Genomic DNA, 25,141 nt, shown 5'->3' with positions numbered 1-25,141 from the left:
CACTGCGCCCTCCACCACTCATTTTAAATCCAAGGTATATGGTATTTGTAAAGGATGAATGTAGGCCCCGCCAGAGTTAACCAGTTCTCCTTATTTGTAGAAGCCAGCCAATACATTCCACATGGATGTGGGACGTATTTGTTATAACCGTCAAATCACCGTAAAGCCAACATAAATGTCAGATACATACAAAAAAAAAAAACACCCTGTCTTCTGGAATCAGAAGATGAAGTGTGAGGTGTTGCCACATGAGAACATCATGTTTTTATTCCCATTTCCTTTCAGCTGTCCTACGGGTCCAGTTCCCCAGCTCTGTCCAATCGCCAACGCTTTCCTACTTTCTTTCGCACTCATCCATCTGCTACGCTGCACAACCCCACTCGAGTGCAACTATTCCAAAAGTGGAAATGGACCAAGATTGCAACCATTCAGCAGACAACGGAAGTTTTTACATCGGTGAGTCATAATTACAATGTTTAATTTTAGATGATAATACTGTCTATTGTTACAAAGTAACAGTTACTGGTTTATACATGGTAAAAAAAAAAAAAAAAAAAGTGTAGCGTTTTAGAGGCAGCTACATTTAGACCATATCATTATTTATTTTATGATAAATATTAATAATAACTAGAACATTCAAGCCAAAAATTTGTTGGGCCTAATACCAGTGATGTGAATATGGAGCCAGAACACTGCCAGTAAGATTTGGTGTTAAAAAACGAAATTGACATCGTAGAAAAAGTTGTATTGGCACCGAAACACGTTTTGGCCACAAATAAATACAAACATTGAAAAAATAGTAATTTTGTGGATATTTTTTTGAATCAAGACATGTTTTCGATGTCAATATTCATATTTGTATACACTTTTATTGTTTTTGTGTGTTTCAAAGGTTTTTTATGATCACCTCTCTTTTTTACATTTTTGTTTATTTTTTGCGGTTTTGCTTCTTTTTTTACGGTTTCAAACTAATGGCAGTGTTTTAGCATAAGGGGGCGGGTACCTATGGGTGGGGCTTACAACAAGCTTACCTGGACGCAGTTTTACGGGAAAAATATCGTAGAAAAAGAAAGGATGACCGATGGCGTCTAAATCAAGTTTAAAAGTTATATGATATCGATGTGTTCATTAGCCATACTTTTAGGATGTAGTATAAGCGGTACAGAAATTGATTATGTATTTTTAAATTATCCATGTTTGTTTCGATATAGCCGTGATATTTGGCGAAACTCCGTATGAAACAATACTTTTTTACATTTCCACGCGGAGAGAAAAGAGTGACTTTAAAATGTAAGTGTAGCTGTATTTATTAATTTAAAACATCTAACACCAGACATGTAAAGATTGGTGTGACATGAGTAACCTACATTTACGTTAAAATACGAGACTTCAGCTATTGTAATGTTGAGCGACCACGAGTGGTTCTTCCTCTTGTTCCTCCGAGAGAGAGCCTAATATCCAGGCTGTGGATACAATTTTTATTGCACTGATCTTTTTTCATCGTTTGGAAGTAGAACCTTACATCTGATCCATCTTTTTCTTTATATGTTTACACCTAAATAGGTGGACTCATTCATGTCTTATTGTATTGTATAGTATTGTATTGTCAAGTATTATTTTGACTTGTATAAATTAATAAATATTGTGTTGAAACTAGCGCTATTGTGATTATATCCTGTTTTAATTGCAAATAATACAAAATAGGGGAATACATTCAGATATCCTAAATGATATTCCACATAATATTTACATGTGAATTCAAAAGTACAACCTACAACATGTTCTAAAGAAATATCAACTCCTATAATGTAGAGCTGGGGGGTTATTTAATATTAATAACAAATAAAATAAGCTGGACTTTTAGAGAAGACATTTCTATGAACAATTCAATTAAAACATCTTTAAAAAAATATCTGAGTAGTACTTTGTGATGTTGCTGTAAATAATTTAACAAAAAAGACACAAAGGACCTCTGTCTTTGTGGGACATCTGGACTTCCTTCACATGTGTGTTTCTAAGAGGACATCCAACTACAGAACATCATCATCAAGTGAGCGAAGCTGATGCTTGAAGGCCGTGTTACATTTTATATAAAAATTAAGCAATCACATAATGAACCCTCCACAAACTATATCATAACTAATAAATAGGAGTAATTGCTTTTAGGTTAATCTAGTTGCTTTGTAAAGAGAATCACGTTCCCCCTGTTAGGTATACCATTGAATGTATGCATTGTAATGAATTAAACATTTAATGAATAACATCAATATATCCTAATAACCTCTTAGTGCTGAAATCACCTGCATATATACAATAAACTGTGAAAGTAATTAAGTTGACCAGAGTAATTTACTAAGTAATCAATCAGTAATAAAAGTAGATCACTGTATTATGTTTAAAAATAAAAGATATCTTTCTGAGCAGGAGATGAATCTGCCGACAGCAAAACATACAAGCCTACTCAAGATGAATGTAAATAACTACTTTTGCTTCATAATTTCATGTTTTGAAGCTTTTTTAAACTTAATTTAGATGCCTTTGTAAACTTGTTGTAAACATGTCATGATTCAGACAAAAATCCGCCAACAATATTGTCTTTTTTCAATGTTTGTATTTATTTGTTGACAAAACTTGTTTTGGTACCAATACAATGTCAATACAACGTACCCTTTTTTTTTCAATACAAAATCTTACTGGCAGTGTTCTGGCTCCATATGTGGACCTATGGCCCCCAGGTCGATCAAAGTTAAAAAAGCTAGCGTAAAACATACTGGCATCCAATGAGCAAACTTGCAAGATGGAGCCAATTATCAAAATCCATGATTTGTAGGTTTATTCAAAGGAAATGAGCAAATATGCTAGCATAAATCGTTAGCATGATAATGTAAGCATGCAAGTATAGAAGAAGTTAGCATACTTGTATGATGGCGCCAAGTATCAAAAACCTTGATTTTTATGTTTAAACAAACACAATTAGCTTAAATGCGAGCATGAAACATTAGTGTGCTACTATTAGCATACTAACACAGAAGAAGTGAACATACTGGTGCCAAGTACCAAAATCCATGATTTTATTAAGTTTAAACATACAACATTAGTTAGAATGGGAGCAAATAATGTTATCATGTTAACATTACCATACGAGCATTAGCATGCTAACAGGAGAAGTTACATACCTAACATGGCACCAAGTACCACAATCCAAGGTTTGTAGGTGTAAACATACAACATTTGCTAAAATACTATCATAAAATGTTAGCATGTTAACATTAGCATGCTAACATACATGCAAAACATAAGAAATAATCGAGACACCGTTTCTCTTTTGTACCATTTATGCCTCATGACAAGACGCACGGAAGTCGTCAAAAGATTATTAAGATGCATAAGTCATCGGCCATTTTGGATTTCAGGTCCCATTTTGGGTGGAATTGCCTTATTTTGTCATAGTCTTTTTTTGTGTAACGTTCTATTCCGCACTGTTTATTTTGTCTTATTGTGATTATATCCTGTTTTAATTGCAAATAATACAAAATAGGGGAATACATTCAGATATCCTAAATGATATTCCACATAATATTTACTTGTGAATTTAAAAGTACAACCTACAACATGTTCTAAAGAAATATCAACTCCTATAATGTAGAGCTGGGGGGTTATTTAATATTAATAACAAATAAAATAGTTATGGGGCCAATACAAATGTTAGGGGCCAATACAAATCCAGCTGCAGGTCATAAATGGAACCCGGGCCACAATTTTAGACTAACTAACTAACTAACTAAATCTCTCTCTCTCTCTCTCTCTCTCTCTCTCTCTCTCTCTCTCTCTCTCTCTCTCTCTCTCTCTCTCTCTCTCTCTCTCTGCCCGCCCGCCCCTCACTGTGCAACCTACTAATAAAAGTCTCAATCAGACAATTAAAGACGCCCCTGGCTTACAATGTTGTTGCACTGTTGCATTATTCTCTCTCTTAAGTTATTAATCTACTTGCTAACTTCATCTTCTTAGCTGGTTATTCTCTGCTGTAACGTGGGTCTAGTTAGACTTCTGTTGAAGTGTACAGAACATTTATTCTTTTTCGGTTTCCCGACCTTATATTGAAGGTAACTTAGCGGTTAGCATGACTCCTCCCCTCCTCCTGCCTGAGTTTTTGCTCGGTGTGTCCGCAATAGTTCACATTTTGGAACTGTCTGTTATTTAAAGCGGTAGAAAATGGATGGATGGATGGATGTTATTTAACATACTAAAATAATCAATATTTGGACATTTGTCCATCAATTAAATGAATAAATGATAAATGGGTTGTACTTGTATAGCGCTTTTCTACTTTCAAGGTACTCAAAGCGCTTTGACACTACTTCCACATTTACCCATTCACACACACATTCACACACTGATGGAGGGAGCTGCCATGCAAGGCGCTAGCCAGCACCCATCAGGAGCAAGGGTGAAGTGTCTTGCTCAGGACACAACGGACATGACGAGGTTGGTACTAGGTGGGGATTGAACCTGGGACCCTCGGGTCGCGCACGGCCACTCTTCCACTGCGCCATCCCAATCGCGATGCATCTAAGAATATTTCCAGAAAGTCCCATTTTAAGAAACTAATTGTTTTTCCTAAATAGAAAAACTATTTTACTATTCAATTTTTACACAAGAAAAATATATTAAGAAAGTATATCTTGCCAGTTCTTAAGATAGTTTGTTAGAAATGTATTTTCAATAAAAACTTAATTTGAACAATCCTGTCATGAAAAAATATTTGCCTTAAATTAAGAATAGAACTGGCTACTTACATTTCTAAATTTAAGAACAAACCCATAAGTTAGGAAATATATCTATTTCTAACATATATTTTAAGGAAAAAAGTATTGATTAATTAATTAATGAGGGCCGCACGGTGGCCTAGTGCAGGGGTGGCCAAAGTCCGGCCCGGGTACCATTTTTGCTCCACTGCTCAATTTTCATTGGCCCTCAGCATATTGTAAATAAAAAAGTGTATTCATTATCAACGAGGTGTCTACTTTTTAGATTGATCTCCTTTTTTGACAAATCTAGGAATGATTGTATTTCTTCTGGACATTTTTGAAAGACATTTTCATGCAAATTATTAATAACATGCACCTTTTAAGAAATACAGAGTATAGGGACGAGAAAATCCCTGGTTTCTTCCAGAACTGGCAGATAAGGCATGGAATAAGGCAAGACAAAGTAACTCTGCCACTGATTAGACATATTTTAGACAGCTTCAAAATCAATGCACTTACCTTATCAAAAAGGCCAAATCAGAATATTTTTGGTCTGTCAACATTGGAAACCTCAACAACCCACAGAAATGTTGGAAAGTGATCAAATCTCTGTCTGTGAATAAAAACACAGCCACTTTTCCCACTTTCGTACTTAAAGAATCAGTGCCAGTTTATGATCGAACTGAAGTCTTGAATTGTTTTAACCAACATTTTTTATCATCGGGTTCTCTATTTGACACAAAAGGGACAACTATAAACATATATATGTTTTCTGGAGATCCTTTTATTTTTGCTCTTTTTACTTGTCTTGAAGTGCATAAAGCCCTAAAAACATTAGACTACAGAAAGTTCTGACTTGATTGAGCCTTATTTTTTAAAGCTGGCAGCTGATTTTATAGCAGAGCCACTTTCAATTCTTTTTAATCCGTCAGTTAAAAACAAAGACATTCCATCAGTTTGGAAAGCTTCTTTCCCAGAGCTGTCACCATCTTGAACTCTAACTTATAATAAATAATTCTTCCCTGTACAATATCCTACCCTAATACCCTACTGTGCAATATTACCCTTCGAGTGCAATACATCCGACACTGATAGTTATTTATTACTCCGGTACTCTTGTCTTGCTCTGTGTATTGTACAGTATTTTGTATAGTGTTTTGTATATTGTACAGGATTGCTATTATTTTTATTGGATTGTAGTCTGTTTATTTCAATTCTTAGTTTTATCTTTATTACCTCTTGTGTAATTTATTTGTATCCCATATTTGTTCCCACTACTGCACCTTAAATTGGAGTTCTTAATCTCGTTATATGCAAATATAATGACAATAAAGTCTATTCTATTCTAAATGTGCTTTTATCCTCCCTTAATTAAAGGGAAGTGATCCAGCAGTGTTTATGTGTCTTGTGAAAAATTCTGGAATCGCCTGTTTGTGATCAGTTGAAAGAGTTCCTCTATTCAAATAGAATTATTTGTAAATATCAATCAGGCTTTAGGAAACGGCACAGCACTATCACTGCTACAATGAAGGTGGTCAATGACATCATTATAAAAAACAGTACTGTACCTCAATTTTTAATGATTTCTCCAAAGCGTTTGACACAGTAGACCACACGGTTTTTAAACGCAGGCTCTTTCTCATTGGATCGTCAGAACATATGGTCGCTTGGTTTTCAAATGATTTAGAAAACAGGACGCAGTGTATTAAATACGAGGGCCTTTGTTCATAAAGGGGTGCCTCAGGGATCTGTTTTGCCCCTCTTATTTATCTTATACATCAATAATCTTGAACAACATTTCTCTGATGCTAATATGCATTTTTCTGCTGACGATACATTTATTGAACAGGCTGTTAATTCCCTGCAGAAAGCTTTTGTAGCTGTGCAGAATTCACTTATTGACTTAGAACTGGTTCTCAATGCTGACAAGACAAAACCTATGCTGTTTTCCAAACAGGAAGGTGCCTCAAACTCCCCCGGTAGTGTCCACTCTTAAAGGGAATGTCACAGAAGTAGTGCATTAATTATACTTTTAATATTTTGGTGTTTTAATTGATGACTCTCTCACTTTCAAACCTTTCATTGATCAACAGGTGAAGAAACTAAAACTTTAATTGTTTTTTTTTTCCGTAATAAGAGATGTTTTTATTTTGGTGGAAAAAAGCGACTTGTCTCTGCCACATTTTTATCTGTGCTGGTTTATGGTGATATTTTTAATATGAATGCTACTCATTCCTGTCTTCACATGGTGGACTGTGTTTACCATGCTTCTTTGAGGTTCATCACAAACTGTAGAGCCATGACACACCACTTTGACTTGTACTCTCGGGTGGGATGGCCTTTTCTGTCCAATAGGAGACAGTGTCATTGGTACACGTTTATTTACAAGGCTCTTCTGGGACTATTGCCCGATTACATTTGTACATTGATTTCACAGAGAAGTACAAACTCTTATGCACTGAGATCCAATGATCAACTGTTGCTCTTTGTCCCTTTTGCTCGCACTGAGCTGGGGAAAAAGCTTTTGTCTATGCAGCTCCTTGTGCTTGGAAAATGCTACAAAGAGACTGAAAGCTGACTGAATGCTTATCCTTAAAATAATTTAAATCTAAACTGAGAGCATTTATTTATTTATTTAGTTAGTTATCTGTAACTGTTTTACTTGATGTCTGTCCTGTCATTTTAATGTGTAATGTGAATGTGTAACTTTGCTGCCTCTTGGCCAGGACTCCCTTGAAAAATAGTTTGTATTCTCAATGGGATTTTTTCCTGGTTAAATAAAGGTTAAATAAAAAAATTAAAAAAACAAGCATAACATTAGAACATCTTGCAATTTTAAGAGCACAGATTTCTTGTCATAAAGAAGAAGAATCCTAATTATAGAATGTTTAATTTCATTTTGATTAAATGTAGCCCCATATAAATAAATTGTATCTGAACTTATGAATCTAAAAAAACATTTGGTTTAATCTTGCCTTGGAATAAGGACATTTTAATTAAATCTAGCCATGTAATGTGAAGGAAAACTTGTTTAAACTTGGACCTAATTTCTTCTTTTAGGAGTCATTACATTCTTATAGTCACAAGAAAAATACTTTGTTTTAAGAATTCTAGCGGAACAAATTTTGCCTACCCCATTGGCAGATTGTTTTGTTTGAAATAAGATAAGTTGTTTCTTTTTAAGATAATTTGAACTTGTTTCAAATTAACTTGTTTAGGGGTAACGTGAATTAACAACAAAATGTAACTTGTTTCAAAGCTGTTTTTGCAGTGTATATTATTTGGTACTACAAAAACATGTGTATATTGTTACAGTTTGTTTGTGATTGGAACATTACATGCATGTTACTGTTTGTCATGTCATTGGAAGAAGTTAGTGGAACTGATGCAATGTTCCATGTTATCAGTAAGCCAAATGTAGTTTGGCTTACTGATAACATGGAACATTGCATCAGTTCCATGTTATCAGTAAGCCAAATGTAGTTTGGCTTACTGATAACATGGAACATTGCATCTGTTCCACTAACTTCTTCCAACACTGTCATCTGATGCAACTGTTTTTACATAGAAATAGATTTAGAAAATACATAAAAAATATGTTTGTGTTTGACAGACCCTGGATGATCTAGAAGAGAGGGTGAAGGAAGCTGGGATTGAAATCAGCGTTCGCCAAAGCTTCCTGAGTGACCCTGCTGTGGCTGTAAAAAACCTCAAGGTACAAAGTTAACTGCTGTATATTAGTGCAAAAATCTTGTATTGGTCGGATGCAGGGACTAAAACAGTTATTTACAAAAACAAAGTCTTTATTCAAGTACTCACATCGAGAAGGCTTCAGGAAAGTATAACGTCACTTCCTGTCAATGGGAGAAAACTCAAAGACAAAGGCTGTGCATTTGCCGCTGGGGTTTTTGATACATTTGCAGATTGACCACTGATTTGTGATCACAGCCCCAGGAGAGTTACCTGGCATCTTCGAACTGAGTTTGGTCCGGTGAGAGGCATTGATTTGCTGAAATAAGGCGAGTTGGAAGAGCCATTAGCCTCAAGCCAACGGCCCCAACACAATTCCAAGTGGTTGCCTCGCAACCAGAAGCTACGGCAAGAGTTTGAAGCTGTTTTAAAGTCCTCCCGACGACACAGAGTGCTATAAGTTGACAGGCTGACACCTCAAGTTGATCTCTGAATGGCGCAAGGTACAAAATTGTTGAAATAAACAAGTGAAAAGTGCCGCAAGTCGCTAAAGAAGCAACTGCCGTTAGCGAGCTGATACGAGAGGCCCTGACGTCAGCTGCAATGTCAAAATCTAGAAGAAAATTCCAAATTCTGAAACCTTTGGTGTCATCTGATTCAAATGATTCTCTGGACACAGGACATGAAGGGAAGCAAACCTTGATGCTAAAAAAAATAGTCCATGACATCGAAAATGGAAAATTAGATCACATAGCAGACATGAAAAGAGTAAGATTAAAACTCAAAGCAGACCTAACATTGGAACACAAAGATCTGAGAAGTCTGCAGGAAAATATAGAAAGTCTGCAAACTCACAATAGTAACACAAGACAGTGAAGTGAAGATTCGCCAAGAGGAAGTTATTGCAGTGGAACGGGACAACACCATTCTGAGGAATACCATAGATGAAATGGATCAGTATAAACAAATGAATGATATCATCGTGACTTTCTGCAATCAATGAACATTGAAATTGACATTAATACCATCGAAACAGGCATCCTACTGAATGGAAGAAACAACAACATCACTCCGGTCATCCTCATGAAACTCGTTAAGAGAAAATCTAAAATGGCACTGCTGAAACATGGAAAGCAGCTGAAGGGTACAAATATGTAGAGGAATGCACCTCACAAAACGTAATGCTGAAATTGCCAAGAAAGCACGCAACTTGAGAAAGCAAGGAAGAATTCAGGGAAATTGGAACGCCAACTGTAAAATGTACATCAAGCTAAAAGGCGGTCCAGAAACAAGAGAACTTGTCCTTGACATCAAGGACCTAGACAAATATTGAAGTTGACACTGCTCTGACAACAACGATGATAATGGAGTCCGATGGAAAACAAACACCTAAATTCAACACCTACACTACTATATTCCAAGAGACCACTAAACGCGACCTAGATTCAGGAGCGCATCCACCTACACTTATAGAGATTATTGAAACAACATTCAAGATTGCTGAATAAGAAAATATGGAACTGAAAAACTTTTGCAACAAAGACCATAAAAAACAAAATTTGGAGAATGATACAGATCCAGATACAACTGTTTTCTCCCACATCAGTAATAATTATTTTATTATACAGATTAACAATATAATAGCAACATTAAATGTGATAACAAATTGTCTATTATTTATCTTAACAGCAGAAGCTTGTACACAAATTGCAACTACATTTTGAATCGATTCATCAAACCCTTCAAAGTGATCACTGTCACAGAAACATGGATTGATGATAAAAAAGGAATATACACAACGGCATTGACCAGAATGGCGGAAGCGGGGATCGAACCTGGAACCCTCAAGTTGCTAGCACGGCCGTTCTACAAACCAAGCCACACCGCCCCAAACAAATTAAGCACTAGGCCAGGGGTGTCAAAGTCAAGGCCCGCGGGCCAGATCCGGCCCGCAAATTCATTATCTATGGCCCCCAGGATGATATTTGATTAGTGTTAGAACCGGCCCGCAGGCCACAGCCTCCTGCTGCTGTTTTGCCCGCACCAATACTCCATCAGTGTTGGTGCTAGGTATTTCCTAAATTGGGTCCCAGGGACTCCATCAAGTCATAAAAATGGGGTCCCATAGTAAATGTTTGGGGTCCCACTTTTTTGTAACCGTTTTAAAAACAAATGATGAATGTATGCATTATCTTGTTATATCTCACATTCTATATTGTGTTTTGGAAAAAGGTTGTCATAAACGTTAATTCATTAAAAAAAAATTATAAAAAAGAAAACAAATGTTTATGCATATGTAAATGTATTCAGTTATAAACATTCATTAACTTTCTTCTTTCCTTCATGGATCTAAACCTTACCACTGCCGGTATTTTTTTCTATATTTTTATTGTAATATTTTCAGAATGTGTTTGTTCTATTTTTGGCCAAAGTAAGACAAAGAAAACAATCTGAAGTTGTCTTTATTTTTTAGTTTTATTGCCATGATTTGAATAGTCCAGACCGTGTGTGCACAGATTTTCCTCCATGCGGCCCCAGAGCTAAAATAAGTTTGACACCCCTGGCTTAGGCAAAGCGACGAGGCAGGCAGGAAGACATAATAGCTAGACGTGTTAATCAGTATCAAGTGCGAAAACAAGAAAGAGAACACTCATGTAAAGTACTGGAGGCCAACAAGGACAAACATATGTAAAGCTTTCCAGTGTCGTGATTAGAGATGGGTATCATGGACATGTTAGCTAATAGCAGTGCCAAATATGTACTTTTGAAACACTGAAAGTATTTAAAAGAGAAAACATTTTTATTTTTTATAGAATTTTGTGACAAGCAAGTTAAATACAATATTAAATCAAATATTTGATTAATATAAATATAATTATAACTACGTACTAAGACTCAGACTTAGGGATGATGCTCGAAACCGGTTTTCCGATAAGAAAAGAACCCAGTCCTCGGACTCGTATCCCTTTTTGAGAACCGGTACCCGTTATCGAGACCACTATAGTAAAGAAAAAGAGTTGGTTCTTTATTCGAATCCCTGGGAACGACTCCCGTCCCGACAAGAAATGCCCCGTGTGACATCACAAGAAATGACGTCACGTAGCTAAGTCATTTGTCACGGTGGGGTGCAGCGTGCTGCGGTTAGTTCTCCCGGGACGCAAAACTGACGACCAGCGTGCAGGTAGGAGATGATTTATTTCTCATAAATCATACACATTACAAAAGACAGGAACGAAACAAAAAGAAAGCGTGCCGTTCGCACAAGAAGCTAAAGCAAAAACTTACTTAACACAGGAATACTAGAAGCTAAGGTAACTTAGCACAGGAATCATGCGCTCGAAAACCAGAATGCCAACGTAACTGTTGCAAATGCAAACAATGAAGCCACGAAGAGTGACCGGAAAAGGCAGGCTTAAATAGAGTCTCTCTATTATGATGATAGTATATATGATAGTATATATCTGTAACATGAATCAATAGTGGACCCCGACTTAAACAATTTGAAAAACTTATTCGGGTGTTACCATTTAGTAGTCAATTGTACGGAATATGTACTTCACTGTGCAACCTACTAATAAAAGTCTCAATCAATCAAAAAAAACTGTGATGAGCAACAGGTGCGCGTACAAGGCAGGTGAAAATCATAAGTAACCATGGTGACTAAAACAAACCCCCGAAGTGCACAAAACAACTACGGAAGTCCAAAACTAACAGAACATAACACAAAACATGATTCGACAAATATATACATCATTTACTGACCTTTTTATAATAAAATATCTGTGAATTATTATATACAACATTTTTGTAATATGTAATTAATTAATTCAGTCATTATTTTTATACTGAGATGAAGAATATCTTATTTTCAATAAGGTTGAAAGTATTTCTCATAATTCTTCTTCTTTGAACTTTGTAAGTACTATTCATTTGAACAACCTCTTAAACTGGATCATATCAGTACAATGTTTAACTTCTTTACTTAATCCATTCCATCATTTAATTCCACATCATTTTAGCTGTTTGCAATTTTACCAAATCATCGAACTTTAATATTTTTGACTCAATAAATAAAGTGTTTGTATGTTCTCTATATCCAACATTATGTATGACCTTTTTATGTAACATGGTTAACGAATGTAGCGCACATTTGTAGTTATTTCCCCACATTTCTGCACAATAACTCAGATATGGTAATACTATAGTAGCGAGCAGTTGAGAATGTGAAGTGATTTGTTAAACTAAATATTGTGTGTTTTTTTCCATATACAACAATCTATCTGGACTCGATAAGAGAATCGATAAGGAATCGGTTCGATAAGGAATCGGTTCGATAAGAGGATTCAATAATAGGCTCGAACTCGATAATTTCTTATCAAACATCATCCCTACTCAGACTTCCTTTTTATTGTCATTCAAATTTGAACTTTACAGTACAGATAAGAACAAAATTTTGCTGCATTACCTCATGGTAGTACAGGATAAAAAAGCAAAAAGGTTCAGATATAAATAAATAGATTACTGTACAGATAAATATATTGCACTTTTGCATATGCATCCACATTTATGGATGTATTGTCTTTATATTCCAGCGAGTTAATCCATTTTTGGGGGGAATTGAGGGGATTATTTTAATGCGTTCAAGTAATAAGTTCACCAATATGAAATAAAATCCATCCATTTTCTTTCGATTACAGTATATGGGTCGCAGAGGCAGTAATCTCTGTAAGGCATGGGTGTCAAACTCTGGCCCGCAGGCCAAATTTGGCCCGTTGATCCTCCCGGGAGTCTTCCAAACGCCAGCCAGCCAGCCAGCCAAACGAGTGCTGGCCAAGTCACATAACATGTGTGGCTTCTGCACGCACACACATTAGAATGCAACGCATACTTCATCAACAGCGATACACTGAGGGTAGCCGATTAAAAAACTTTAACACTGTTAGAAATATACGCCACACTGTGAATCCACACCAAACCAGAACCCTTTGCAGCACTAACTCTTCCGGGACGCTACAAGGTGTGTGTGTGTGTGGGGAGGGAGGTTTGTTGGTAGCGGGGGTGTATTTTGTAGCGTCCCGGAAGAGTTAGTGCTGCAAAGGATTCTGGGTATTTGTTCTGTTGTGTTACGGTGCGGATGTTCTCCCGAAATGTGTTTGTCATTCTTGTTTGGTGTGGATTCACAGTGTGGCATATATTTCTAACAGTGTTAAAGTGTTTTATACTGGCACCCTCAGTGTAACCTGTATCGCTGTTGATGAAGTATGTGTTGCATTCGCTCGTGTGTGGTACAGAAGCCGCATATATCTTGTGACTGGGTCTGAACAATGTTAGAATGGATGCAAAGCGGACGTGACGATCGCTCGTAGAGTACGTTAAAGGTTAATTTGTTCAACTTTGGCCCGCGGCTTTGTTCAGTTTGAAATTTTGTCCCACTCTGTATTTGAGTTTGACACCCCTGCTGTAAGGACTCTCTGGCCATCTCTTCCAGTTCCACTGAAGGAACACCAAGGCGTTCCCAGGCCAGCTGTGATACATAATCCCACCAGTGTTTTTTAAATCTACCCTTGGGCAGCCATCTTCCGGCTGGGCCTGCCCAGAACACCTCACCAGGGAGGCGTCCAATAGGCAACTAGTCTCTTAGGGTGATTCCAACCACCCTACGAAGGGAACTAATTTTGATCGCTTGTACCCGTGATCTTGCTCATTTCGGTCGCTACCCTAAACTTGTGACCGTAGGTGAAGGTATAGGGACTAGGGATGGGACTTGATAAGATTTTTCCGATTCCGATTCCACTTTCGATTCTGCTTAACAATTCGGTTCTTTATGGGTTCTCTTATCGATTCTTATTTGGGAAAAAAATAGAAACAAAGGTGGATGAGCATCAATGTTGTTTAGTTTACAGGTAACATGACCTTAAAAGCCAACTGTGAAGTCTTAAGAGGGACATACTGTAAGTTGAATAGAAAAAAAATATTGTTTTAGAAAATTAATGTAAAAAATAAATATTCTTCTGTAGAATTTAACAACAATAACCATATGTTGAAATTCCACAATAATATAACATTATTAAAATTTGATATTAACTCATTATATGCAAAGTGACATATGTCAAGCTTTTATTTATTATCTTTTCGATTATTATTGCTTACAGCTTATGAAAACCTTGAATTGAAAATTTGGAAAAATTTGGGGTCTATAAACTGTAAGCCATGATCATCAACATTCTAATAAATAAAGGCTTGACATATTTCACTTTGCATGTAATGAGTTTTATATTTGTAGTCTTTAATCACATATTAGTTTCATATTTGAAGTTGAATTGCTGACATACAGTAAATGGAAATTTACACGACAGTCAATTTTTTTGAGTTTCACCTGTTTATTGAAAAGTCAAATCTGGTGGGATGAAAACATGCGACTTTTCTTTGTCTACAATTGAACATTCACCTACCGAAAAAAGGAGTGTCTAATGTAACAACTGTATGCAAAATTTTAACCATAAACTTAGTCGCTGCTTGGTGACATTCGTCTAGCGCAGGGGTAGGAACCTATGGCTCTCGAGCCAGATGTGGCTCTTTTGATGACTGCATCTGGCTCTCAGATAAATCTTAGCTGACATTGCTTAATGGTGCTGAATTTCCCCATGGATCAATAAAGTACTTTTTATTCTATTTAACACGATAAGTAATTAATAATTCCGCTGGTAATCACAGTGTTAAAAATAACGTTCAAAATATAAAACATTGTCATGCATTTTAATCCATCCATCCGTTTTCTATCGCATCTGTTCAAGAAGACGCATTAATGGTAAGAAGTACTTTTTTTTATTATTGGTTAGCTTCAGAATAACAATGTTATTAAAAATAATAAGAGACTTATTATACTCTAAAGATGTAGTGGCCATAGGGGTCCATCGATATGTATATGTATAATAAATATTGCCAGTCACAGTTAACTTGTGCACAGCTGGGGAAAAAAAAAATATATATATATACTTATTATGTCATCCATTTCCTTATTATAAACTGTTACAGGCGTATTAAATAATCATGTTAATATTAAATATGTAACGTGGGGATATAAGATATCAGACCGGGCGGAAGCGGAAAGTGACGTCACAAACCACCTGGAGCACCTGTCAGACACAGAGTTTTTTGCTACGGAGCCACTTCATGGAAGAATCCTCATTTTTGACCTTTTTTGTGGACTTTCCATTGACCTGTGGAGAACTGGGACAACAGAGACTCTTTCCAGGAGGACTTTGAGTTGGATGCGCAAACGCGGTACCGTGAGTACGCTGCTGCGGCTTCCAAACATTTGATCGCTTGCCCGTACGTGCATGCCGCTACGTGCATGTCACGTACGTAACTTTGGGGACTTTGGGGACTTTGGGGAAATATGTGTTGTATTAACTTTGGGGAGGTGAACTGCACTTTGGGCTGTGGTATTGAGTGTGTTGTGCAGGTGTTTGATTTATATTGGTGGGTTATATGGACGGGAGGGGGGAGGTGTTTGTTATGCGGGATTAATTTGTGGCATATTAAATATAAGCCTGATCGTCTTGTGGCTAATAGTTATACATGTCTTGTGTTTATTTAATGTATTAATCATTCCCAGCTGAATATCAGGTCCCACCCGTGACTCCTTAATTGCGTAGTGGCAGAGACACCCGGAGAACTTGGGTGTGTTTGTTACGAAGATGTTGGTCTTACTTAAAAATGCACGCATTTAGTTGTATTCAGTGTTAAAAAATATTATATGGCTCTCACGGAAATACATTTAAAAAAATTTGGCTTTCATGGCTCTCTCAGCCAAAAAGGTTCCCGACCCCTGGTCTAGCGGCAGACAAGAACTGGAGGGGGTATTGCCAGCCTCGGAGCGAGTCACAGTCTGTCTCTCGTCATTTTCATCTAAATGAGAAGTCAATCATTTCAATGTAACAAATAAAAGCGCTAACACCATAGGCGGCGTTTGTTACTACCTGTTGTATTTACGTCACTACGCACGTTGTGTAATGACGCTATTCACGGAATTGTTAAGAGAATTGCTTCAAAAATGGCAAGCGATTCCTAGGAATTGATTCACTGGGAACAGGTTCTGAATAACAACAGGTTTTCAATTCCCATCCCTCATAGCAACGTAGAGCCACTTGCAAGTCGAGAGCTTTACCTACCGGCTCAGCTTACTCTTCACCACAGTGTACCGGTACAGCCACCTTATTACTGTACACTCTGGGCATATCCATCTTCAGATCTTGCGCTGCCACCTTCCCTCATCGTGAACACTGTTTCTGTGGTACTTAGTAATTAAGCGTTTCCACCTGGGTCAAGACCAAGCTCCCAACCCAAAGGGTGCCATCTCCTTCAATGCTGTGGCTGTGCCTAGAATGTTTGTCAATGACAAAACAGGTGAAAAGGGGCAGCCTTGGCAGATGCTAACGTTTACAGTCAGCAGCTTCCTTCTAACAATACGAAGTAAGCTCCTGCTCACGTAGTAGCATGCCATGGTTTCTAGAACCGCCCCGCAAGGGACACAGTCAAAGGCGTTCCATAAAGCACATGTTGGACAAACGCCCATAAACGCTCAAGTACCCTTGCAAGGGTGTAGAGCTGGTCCAATATCCACAGCTGGGACATAAACTGCATTGCACCTCCTGTACCTGAGCGGTAGGAAAGAACAATGCAGCCGAGAGAAAGCGTACACAATCGCTACACAAAGCTGAGCTGTCTGATTGACAGCTATGAACACCAATCATTGTATTCCGGCGTCAAAATCGGCGGCCCAGTAGAGGATGGGGCCCCCTGGGCCACAGCCCAGGTAAACCCGTGCATTAAGGTGGCCCCGGCCGTAACTCCTCTCAAGCACTCAAAAACAGATTTTCCCTCGGGAGATTAAGGAGTTTGCTGCCTCTGTAGTTGAAACACCCTCCGGTCACCCTTCTTTAAAAGGGGAACCACAGCCCCTGTCTACCAATCAAAAGGTCCTGTTTCAGCATACTTGCCAACCCTCCCGGATTTTCCGGGAGACTCCCGAAATTCAGCGCCTCTCCCGAAAACCTCCCGGAAGAAATTTTCTCCCAAAAATCTCCCGGAATTCAGCCGGAGCTGGAGGCCACGCCCCCTCCAGCTCCATGCGGACCTGTGCGCACACAAGGAGACGAAGCAGAAGAACGAGACCGTAGTTGAAGAGCGCAGGGGAGACACTTCTCCAGGGCCGATGTATGCTCGGGGCAACACCCTTCACCTGTGGGTCTCCACAGCGGACGACTTTAGGGTGAATGATGAGTCCAGCGATTAGTTGCAAATCTTGCTTTATTGATTGCTTGCACACAGCCAATCCAACACAAAACAAACTAGTCCCTCCCCGCATTTACGCTACCGCTCCCTCTCTTCTCTCGCCCACACACTCACTGACGTCACTCACCTCACATGCTGTCACCTATTAAAGGGCCACACACACACATACTCTACTCTCATAACACACAGTACAGTTAGTAGAACAACTGTGTTTTCATTACTGTGTATTTGATAGGTGCCATTTCCCCGGAATTGTATTGCATTGTACTTTCAAGTACAACAATGAGTAGATGAGTGTTATGTGTGTGTATATGTGTAAATAAATGAACACTGAAATTCAAGTATTTCTTTTATTTATATATGTAATAAAATAAATAAATATATATATAGCTAGAATTCACTGAAAGTCAAGTATTTCATACATACATATATATATATATATATATATATATGAAATACTTGAGTTGGTGAATTCTAGCTGTAAATATACTCCTCCCCTCTTAACCACGCCCTAACCACGCCCCCCAACCCCCACCTCCCGAAATCGGAGGTCTCAAGGTTGGCAAGTATGTGTTTCAGGGCCTTAAGGAATTCAGTCATTAAATAACTGTATTTTTCTGTAGCTGCGGGCCAAAATTGTCCCTGTATTATAAACAGCAATATTTAATTTGCTCCCAAACTTTTCTATGCCCCACTAACCCCACTATGATGTTAGCTATGCCCCACTATATTTGGTGGAATATGTTTTTACACCCCGAACAAAAACGATTCCCTTTCACTGGAAGATGAAGAGCACCAATTTATAGTAACTTTAAGTAAGACCAAATTAAATATTAATTCGATAATATCATTACTGTTAATATCATTACTGTTGCATTTTTCGATAATGCCCAAAATTCACTGAATCTATGCCATGTAATCATTTGATCACCAAATTGTATTTTGCAGCATACTGGACCCATTCAACATAAGCTAAGCTATGCATAAATGAGCTTTTCTGGAATGTACTGTATGATGAGTAGAACAGAGTTGCAGATATTCTGGTGTATCATACTGCAAGAGGGCTTGCAGCTTTTATTTTAATGAACGCAGATAAGTCCTGCTGTCACGTATGTTGACAACCAGGCTGTGGATTTTGCATCTCAGACACCCTAAGAGCTGTGCTGCACTTCTCCCGATGTCCAAAAATAGTGTTTTACTGCTTGTACAGCCTGTCTCACTCTGCCTCCATCATCATGACAGTGATGAGAACATGTGAGCGTCAGATCAGTGAATCCGCAGCCTTGTGCGGCATGTGGCTGTGGGGGTGTTTTGCTGTTTGCTTAACCTCCTCACGTGTGATCGCTGAGGCAAATGTTAGCTATGGTTGATAAATGCACTAAATCCTCATTCAAGTGTGTACGTTTTTCACAGAAAATACACTGTTATAATGGTCAGATTTATTATTAGAGGTAAGTACAGGAATAGATACCTTATACAGATATTATCTTAAATGTTCTGATCACCATTAGAATAAAACACAGGACATTTTTAGCAAACAAAAACTACAGCGGAATGAAATAAACTGAATTAACCCTCTTGTCAGGTATCCATTGTATTTGTGTCTGCAGGGCCATTAGCATACACATATACAGAAGTTCTAGCACTATAAACGTAAGGTAACATTGTAGAAATAATTTGTATCACCGCCAAAAATGTAATGACTTGTCCCTTTTACCATTTCGAACATTTCTTGAAAGTTTGATGAATATCTGCCCATAACGTTTTGAGTGAAGATGCTGACTAACAGACAAACAACTACATTACCTCCAAGCCACCATGGGATCTTAATCTTGCAAGTCAGAGAAGTCTCACTAGGATTTTTTTTTTTTTATTGTTTGATGACCACAAAAGTCAGGAGAGCAAGACAAACCCAAAACAAATAAAAAATGTTCCTTCGCACGTACATTGGGGATTTTGGTAAAGGGGTATGCATATTGAGGATTAGTAACAAATTACTATAATTACCGTATTTTTCGAAGTATAAGTCGCACCTGAGTATAAGTCGCATCTGCTGAAAATGCATAATAAAGAAAGAAAAAAACATATATAAGTCGCACTGGAGCCCGGCCAAACTATGAAAAAAACTGCGACTTATAGTCCGAAAAATACGGTAATAGCTTTTTAAAAGTAATTTGCCAAACTTTCACGTCACTTCCTGTCAATGAGAAAGGACGCAAAGAAAAAGGTTCCGCTTCTGCTACCGGAGTTTTTGTTAAGTCTGAAGATTTTGACCACTGATTTGAGATCACAGCCACAGGAAAGTCACCTGCTGTCACGTTAAAAAAAAAAAAGGACATCTATTAAACAAGACAAAAGGCAAGGAATCAAACAGAGACAGAATTCAATTTGGACTCAATATTGAGGAGAGACATGGCCACTGCACTCTCTGTACAGTCCTGCACCACGCTCTGACGAAGAAGGTTTTTGTCTCCTCTTTTATTAGATATTCAATGTTCACGCACCAACACATGTCTCATTAGAAATAGGAAGTATGTAAAACAGTCATTGTTTTCGGTCTCATTGAAGTCCAAGAAGAGGATGTCTCGGGCTGGCCTCTTCCTGGATCCAGCTGGGGCAGGTGTTGGAGGACAATGGATAACCCCTCCCGTCTCCTGACCACGGCAACTTCAAGAGGGCAGCGGGTCGTAAATAGCGTTGACCTCGGTTACCAAATAGTTGGAAGAGAGTTTGTGAAATACTTCAGAGAGAGTTCGTTTAACACTTCAAAGAGAGTTCCTCTGGAAGTTGAGCAGATCCTGCCATCTGTCCGTGTTGAAATCACAGTGGCGTTTCACGAGCATTCTTCCTCTTGTTAGGCCTCGAAAGACAGCATTCATAATACAACGTTTCTTTTGTGATAACTTACAAACAATTATTCCAACACCTGCCATCTTCGACCTGATTTTGGTCAGTTGAGAGGCACTGATACGCTGAAATAAGGCGAGTTGGAAGAGCCGTTAGCCTCAAGCCAATGGCGCCTTACCGCAATTCAAAGCGGTTGCCTAGCAACGGCGAGTTTATAGATGTTTTTAAAGTGCTTCTGACGACGCAGAGTGATATAAGTTGACAGGCTGACACCTCAAATTGATCTCTGAACGGTGAAAGGTACGAAATTGTTGAAACAAAAAAGTTAAAAGTGCTGCAAGTCGCTAAAGAAGCAACTGCCGTTTAAGACACGAGAGGCACTGACGTCAGCCACCTGCCGCAATGCCAAAAGCTAAAGGAAAAACTGACAACCCGAAACGTTCGGTGTCAGCTGACAAAGGGGAACAAGATTTGAGGTTGGACACAGGACATGATGGGAATCAAGAAGGGATACTACAAAAACTATTCCATGAATTTAAAGAAGGAATGAAAGCAGAATGGAAAGAAATGATGGATGGATGGAAAGAAGAAATTAAAGAAATTAAAAAAGATCTGAGAAAAGCAACAACAGAACACAAACAAGATGTGAAAAGTCTGCAGCAAAATATAGAAAGTCTGCAAACTCAGAATACCACCAGAAAAAAAGAAGCCTCTGATACTTGCCAACAAATGAAGACCCTTCAAGAAGATATGCGCCAACAAATGAAGACCCTTCAAGAAGATATGCGCCAACAAATGAAGACCCTTCAAGAAGACAACAACATGCTGTGAAATATCATAGATGAAATGGATCAGGATAAACGAATGAATGATATCATCGTGACAGGGGGGTGCTGGAGCCTATCTCAGCTGCATTCGGGCGGAAGGCGGGGTACACCCTGGACAAGTCGCCACCTCATCGCAGGGCCAACACAGATAGACAGACATGGAGTATGTTGTGAATAAATTGAGAACAGGAAGTGAACAAAAGTTTTTGCACCTGTTATGTAAAAGAAGAGGGGTAGGATTAAATAAGCTCTGCTTCTTCCTACTCCTTTTCGAACATGTTGAAAAGAGAAACTGGAAAATGTGATGAATCATGTTGTATGCTTGCATGTTCGAAATAAACTCAAACACTGATCTTGAGTTCATTGATGTAAGTGTTATGTAATAATAACCATAAAAGCATAAAGGCAACCAGTTGACCGCTGGACCCCAATACCACCAGACTAAATGTGACGTGTTTTGTTTAGCTAATTATCTGCTTGCTTTTGAATACTGCATTTGTGAAAATAATCTAGAACAAAACATACTGTGTTGTCTTTATGTATCAGTAAGAGATCAGGCCAGCAGTCACTGCAATGTGTCTTTAAGTCAAAATGAAAAAAAAAAAAAAACGGCTTGAATCACAAGACTCATGAGCAATAAAATCCACTGGTTTACTTGCACTCATGCTGAACATTACACAAAAATCAGTGCTCATTTTGTTGACGTCAAATTACATTAGTCAGTTAGCATAAGGTTTCTGCATCCATCCATGCACTGGAGCCATACGGGTCGTAGAGGCTTAGTCTCAGTAGGGAAGCCCAGAATTACCCGTCTGTGGCTTCCAGTTACTTTGTAGAAATGTCAGTGTGTTCCCAGGCCAGCTTCGAGACATAGTCCGTCTAGCGTGTGGTAGGTCTACACATGGGGCCTCCACCCAGCTGGGTATGCCCGGAGCATTCCCAGGCATCAGAATTAAATGTTTTATTTTTGTGTGTTTGTTTTTTACTGTTTTAATATGCGTGGTTTTACTTGATTTTAAGTTATTGGTCCTGTAAAGCACTGTGTGCAACATTGTGATGTTGTAAGGTGCCATTTTTCCGAAGTATTACGTCAGCGAATATAATAATAATAATAATAAAGGATTCGATTTATATAGCGCTTTTCTAGGGACTCAAAGCGCTTCACAGAGAAGTGAGAACCCATCATTCATTCACACCTGTTGGTGGTAAGCTACATTTGTAGCCACAGCTGTCCTGGGGTAGACTGACATGAGTGCAAGTAAACCAGTGGATTTTATTGCTCATGAGTCTTGTTGTGATTCAAGCCGTTTTTCTTTTTTTTTCATTTTGACTTAAAGACACATTGCAGTGACTGCTGGCCTGATCTCTTACTGATACATAAAGACAACACAGTATGTTTTGTTCTAGATTATTTTCACAAATGCAGTATGCCAGTTTGCACATACACCACCATCTTTCATTCACCAGTGTGAGCGGCACTGGGGGCAAGGGTGAAGTGTCCTGCCCCTAAATATATCTCTATATCGTTTTGATGGTTTGCCAAAACCTCGTCAAACTCCGTGGTCTTATTAAACTTCTCCCTGTAGGTTTATGTTACTGATATTTAATTATTTAATGTACAGTTTAATGAAAGAATGAGTGTGGAGAAGGGGTACGATTTAAATAAACTCAGCTTTTCCCTAGAGATAGGGTGATAAGCTCGTCATTAGGAATGACTTTGGAGTAGAGGCTCTGCTCCTCCACTTTGAGAGGAGCCAGATGATGTGGTTAGGGCATCTGTTCAGGATGTCCCCCGGACGCCTCACTGGGGAGGTGTTTAGGGCAAGTCCGGCCGGGAGGAGGCCACAGGGAAGACCCAGGACACGTTGGGGAGATTATGTGTCCCAGCTTGCCCCTGGGGGATCTGGACGAAGTAGCTAGGGAGATGAAAGTCTGGGCTGCTGCTGCCCCCTTGGATAAGCGGTAGAAGATGGATGGATGGAGCTTCTCCCTACTAATTTTTTGGACAAGAATTTAAACATGATGTTCCTAAATGTAACATTTTTAAGCATGTTTGAAATAAATTAAACCAGTACAATTATCAACTAAAGGAATGCATGCCTACTTTACCGGTTAGCCTTACTTACTTTCATTCTCGTACCCACACCCTTAAAGGGGAACTGCACTTTTTGGGGAATTTTGCCTATCGTTCACAATCATTATGAGAGACAAGACAAGAGGTTTTGTTTTATTTTTGCATTCATTCTTGGTGGCTAGCAATGTAGCTAATGGGAGTATTCCATTCTACCTTTTAAGTCACTTTAAAAATGCATTAAAAAACCATCAACAATACTTAACTTACGTTCCATAACCCGTATAATAACCAAGCTGTTGCGACATTGTTATTGTAAGACCGAACACTGAAAAGCTCTTTTTCTAGTGTAGTAACACATCGCCATGCTATGGTATTAGCCGTAAAAGCTAACTGCAGCAAGAAATAAGCTAGCTTCTGCAACAACACAAAACGTGTTTGAGTTTGTAATGCACAACACTTCGATAGAACACCAATTTGTACTGAAAAAAACATGAACAATCATATTACAGTATCTGTAAAATATTAGTCCACATTTCATGTGCTGTAGTGTACGGTGATGTGCTGCATTAATTCTGGAGTAGAAACACATTTCTTGCAGGAAGTGGGAAGTGCGTTGCTATGGAAACGGAAATAAATGCGCTGAAAATTAGTTCCGGTTGCGCATAAAAATACCAAAATACGGTAAATATTGTACATACTACATATTGTTATGGTCGTGTCTGTCATTACATTATATATTATATATAATATTATATATTTTTTGAGGGTTTTAAAGGCTACAACGGTGACTCCTGTTAGCCGCGTTTTTTTATCGTCTTTAAAATCGTAAAAAAAGAAAAGATGTGTTCTTGTCTGTCATAATGATTGTGCATGATAGGCAAAGTTCCAAAAAAAAGTGCAGTTCCCCTAAGAGTGACCTCGCCACACATGCCGGCCTAGTTTAATGCACAAGATTAATTAGTTAGTGGAATGGAAACCATGGCAACAGCATGACTATCACCAGTGGAGAGAAGAACTACTGCTGTGTTGGCTCCTGTGTCCCACACATCCTGATTGTGAAGCCTGTTGTACTGTTCTTTTCATGTCCAGCCCCGTGGGTGACTGTTCTTTTCTTTCTCACATTCCTAAGCGTCAAGATGCCCGAATCATTGTTGGCCTCTTCTATGAGACTGAAGCCAGGAAGGTCTTTTGTGAGGTAAATGCTTGGAATCTAATGTTATTGTATGATGTTTATTTAGAATGAGACTACCAGTTCATAATTAAATTAAAGTTTTCATGTATTTTGTGCCATTTGGCGGCATCGCAAATCCAATACTTCTGTCAGTACAGTTGAATACAGTGTTCACAGTGTACTTTGTTCCTCAGTTCGCAAATGTTGGTAGTGTAGTTAAAGTCAAAGTACCAATGATTGTCACACACACACTAGGTGCGGCAAAATTATTCTCTGCATTTGACCCATCACCCTTGATCACCCCCTGGGAGGTGAGGGGAGCAGTGGGCAGCAGCGGTGGCCACGCCCGGGAATAAATTTTGGTGATTTAACCCCCAATTCCAACCCTTGATGCTGAGTGCCAAGCAGGGAGGTAATGGGTCCCATTGTTATAGTCTTTGGTATGACTCGGCCGGGGTTTGAACTCACAACCTACCGATGTCAGGGC

General features: G+C 38.4%; 1 protein-coding gene across 6 annotated transcripts in view; it reads left to right on the top strand.

The window, feature by feature from the left end:
- The window catches only part of gabbr1b (gamma-aminobutyric acid (GABA) B receptor, 1b), a 580,862-nt gene that overhangs the window by 374,060 nt on the left and 181,661 nt on the right, over positions 1-25,141 (top strand). For all 6 annotated transcript variants that reach the window (XM_061966778.2, XM_061966776.2, XM_061966777.2 and 3 more), the window contains 3 exons: positions 286-456; positions 8,362-8,463; positions 24,613-24,678. In XM_061966778.2, the coding sequence (XP_061822762.1) occupies positions 286-456; positions 8,362-8,463; positions 24,613-24,678 (339 nt within the window). The remainder of the gene's footprint in view (positions 1-285; positions 457-8,361; positions 8,464-24,612; positions 24,679-25,141) is intronic.

The sequence above is a fragment of the Nerophis lumbriciformis genome, linkage group LG11 (genome assembly GCF_033978685.3).
Source record: "Nerophis lumbriciformis linkage group LG11, RoL_Nlum_v2.1, whole genome shotgun sequence".
NCBI lineage: Eukaryota > Metazoa > Chordata > Actinopteri > Syngnathiformes > Syngnathidae > Nerophis > Nerophis lumbriciformis.
This window is presented reverse-complemented; position numbering and strand designations above follow the sequence as displayed.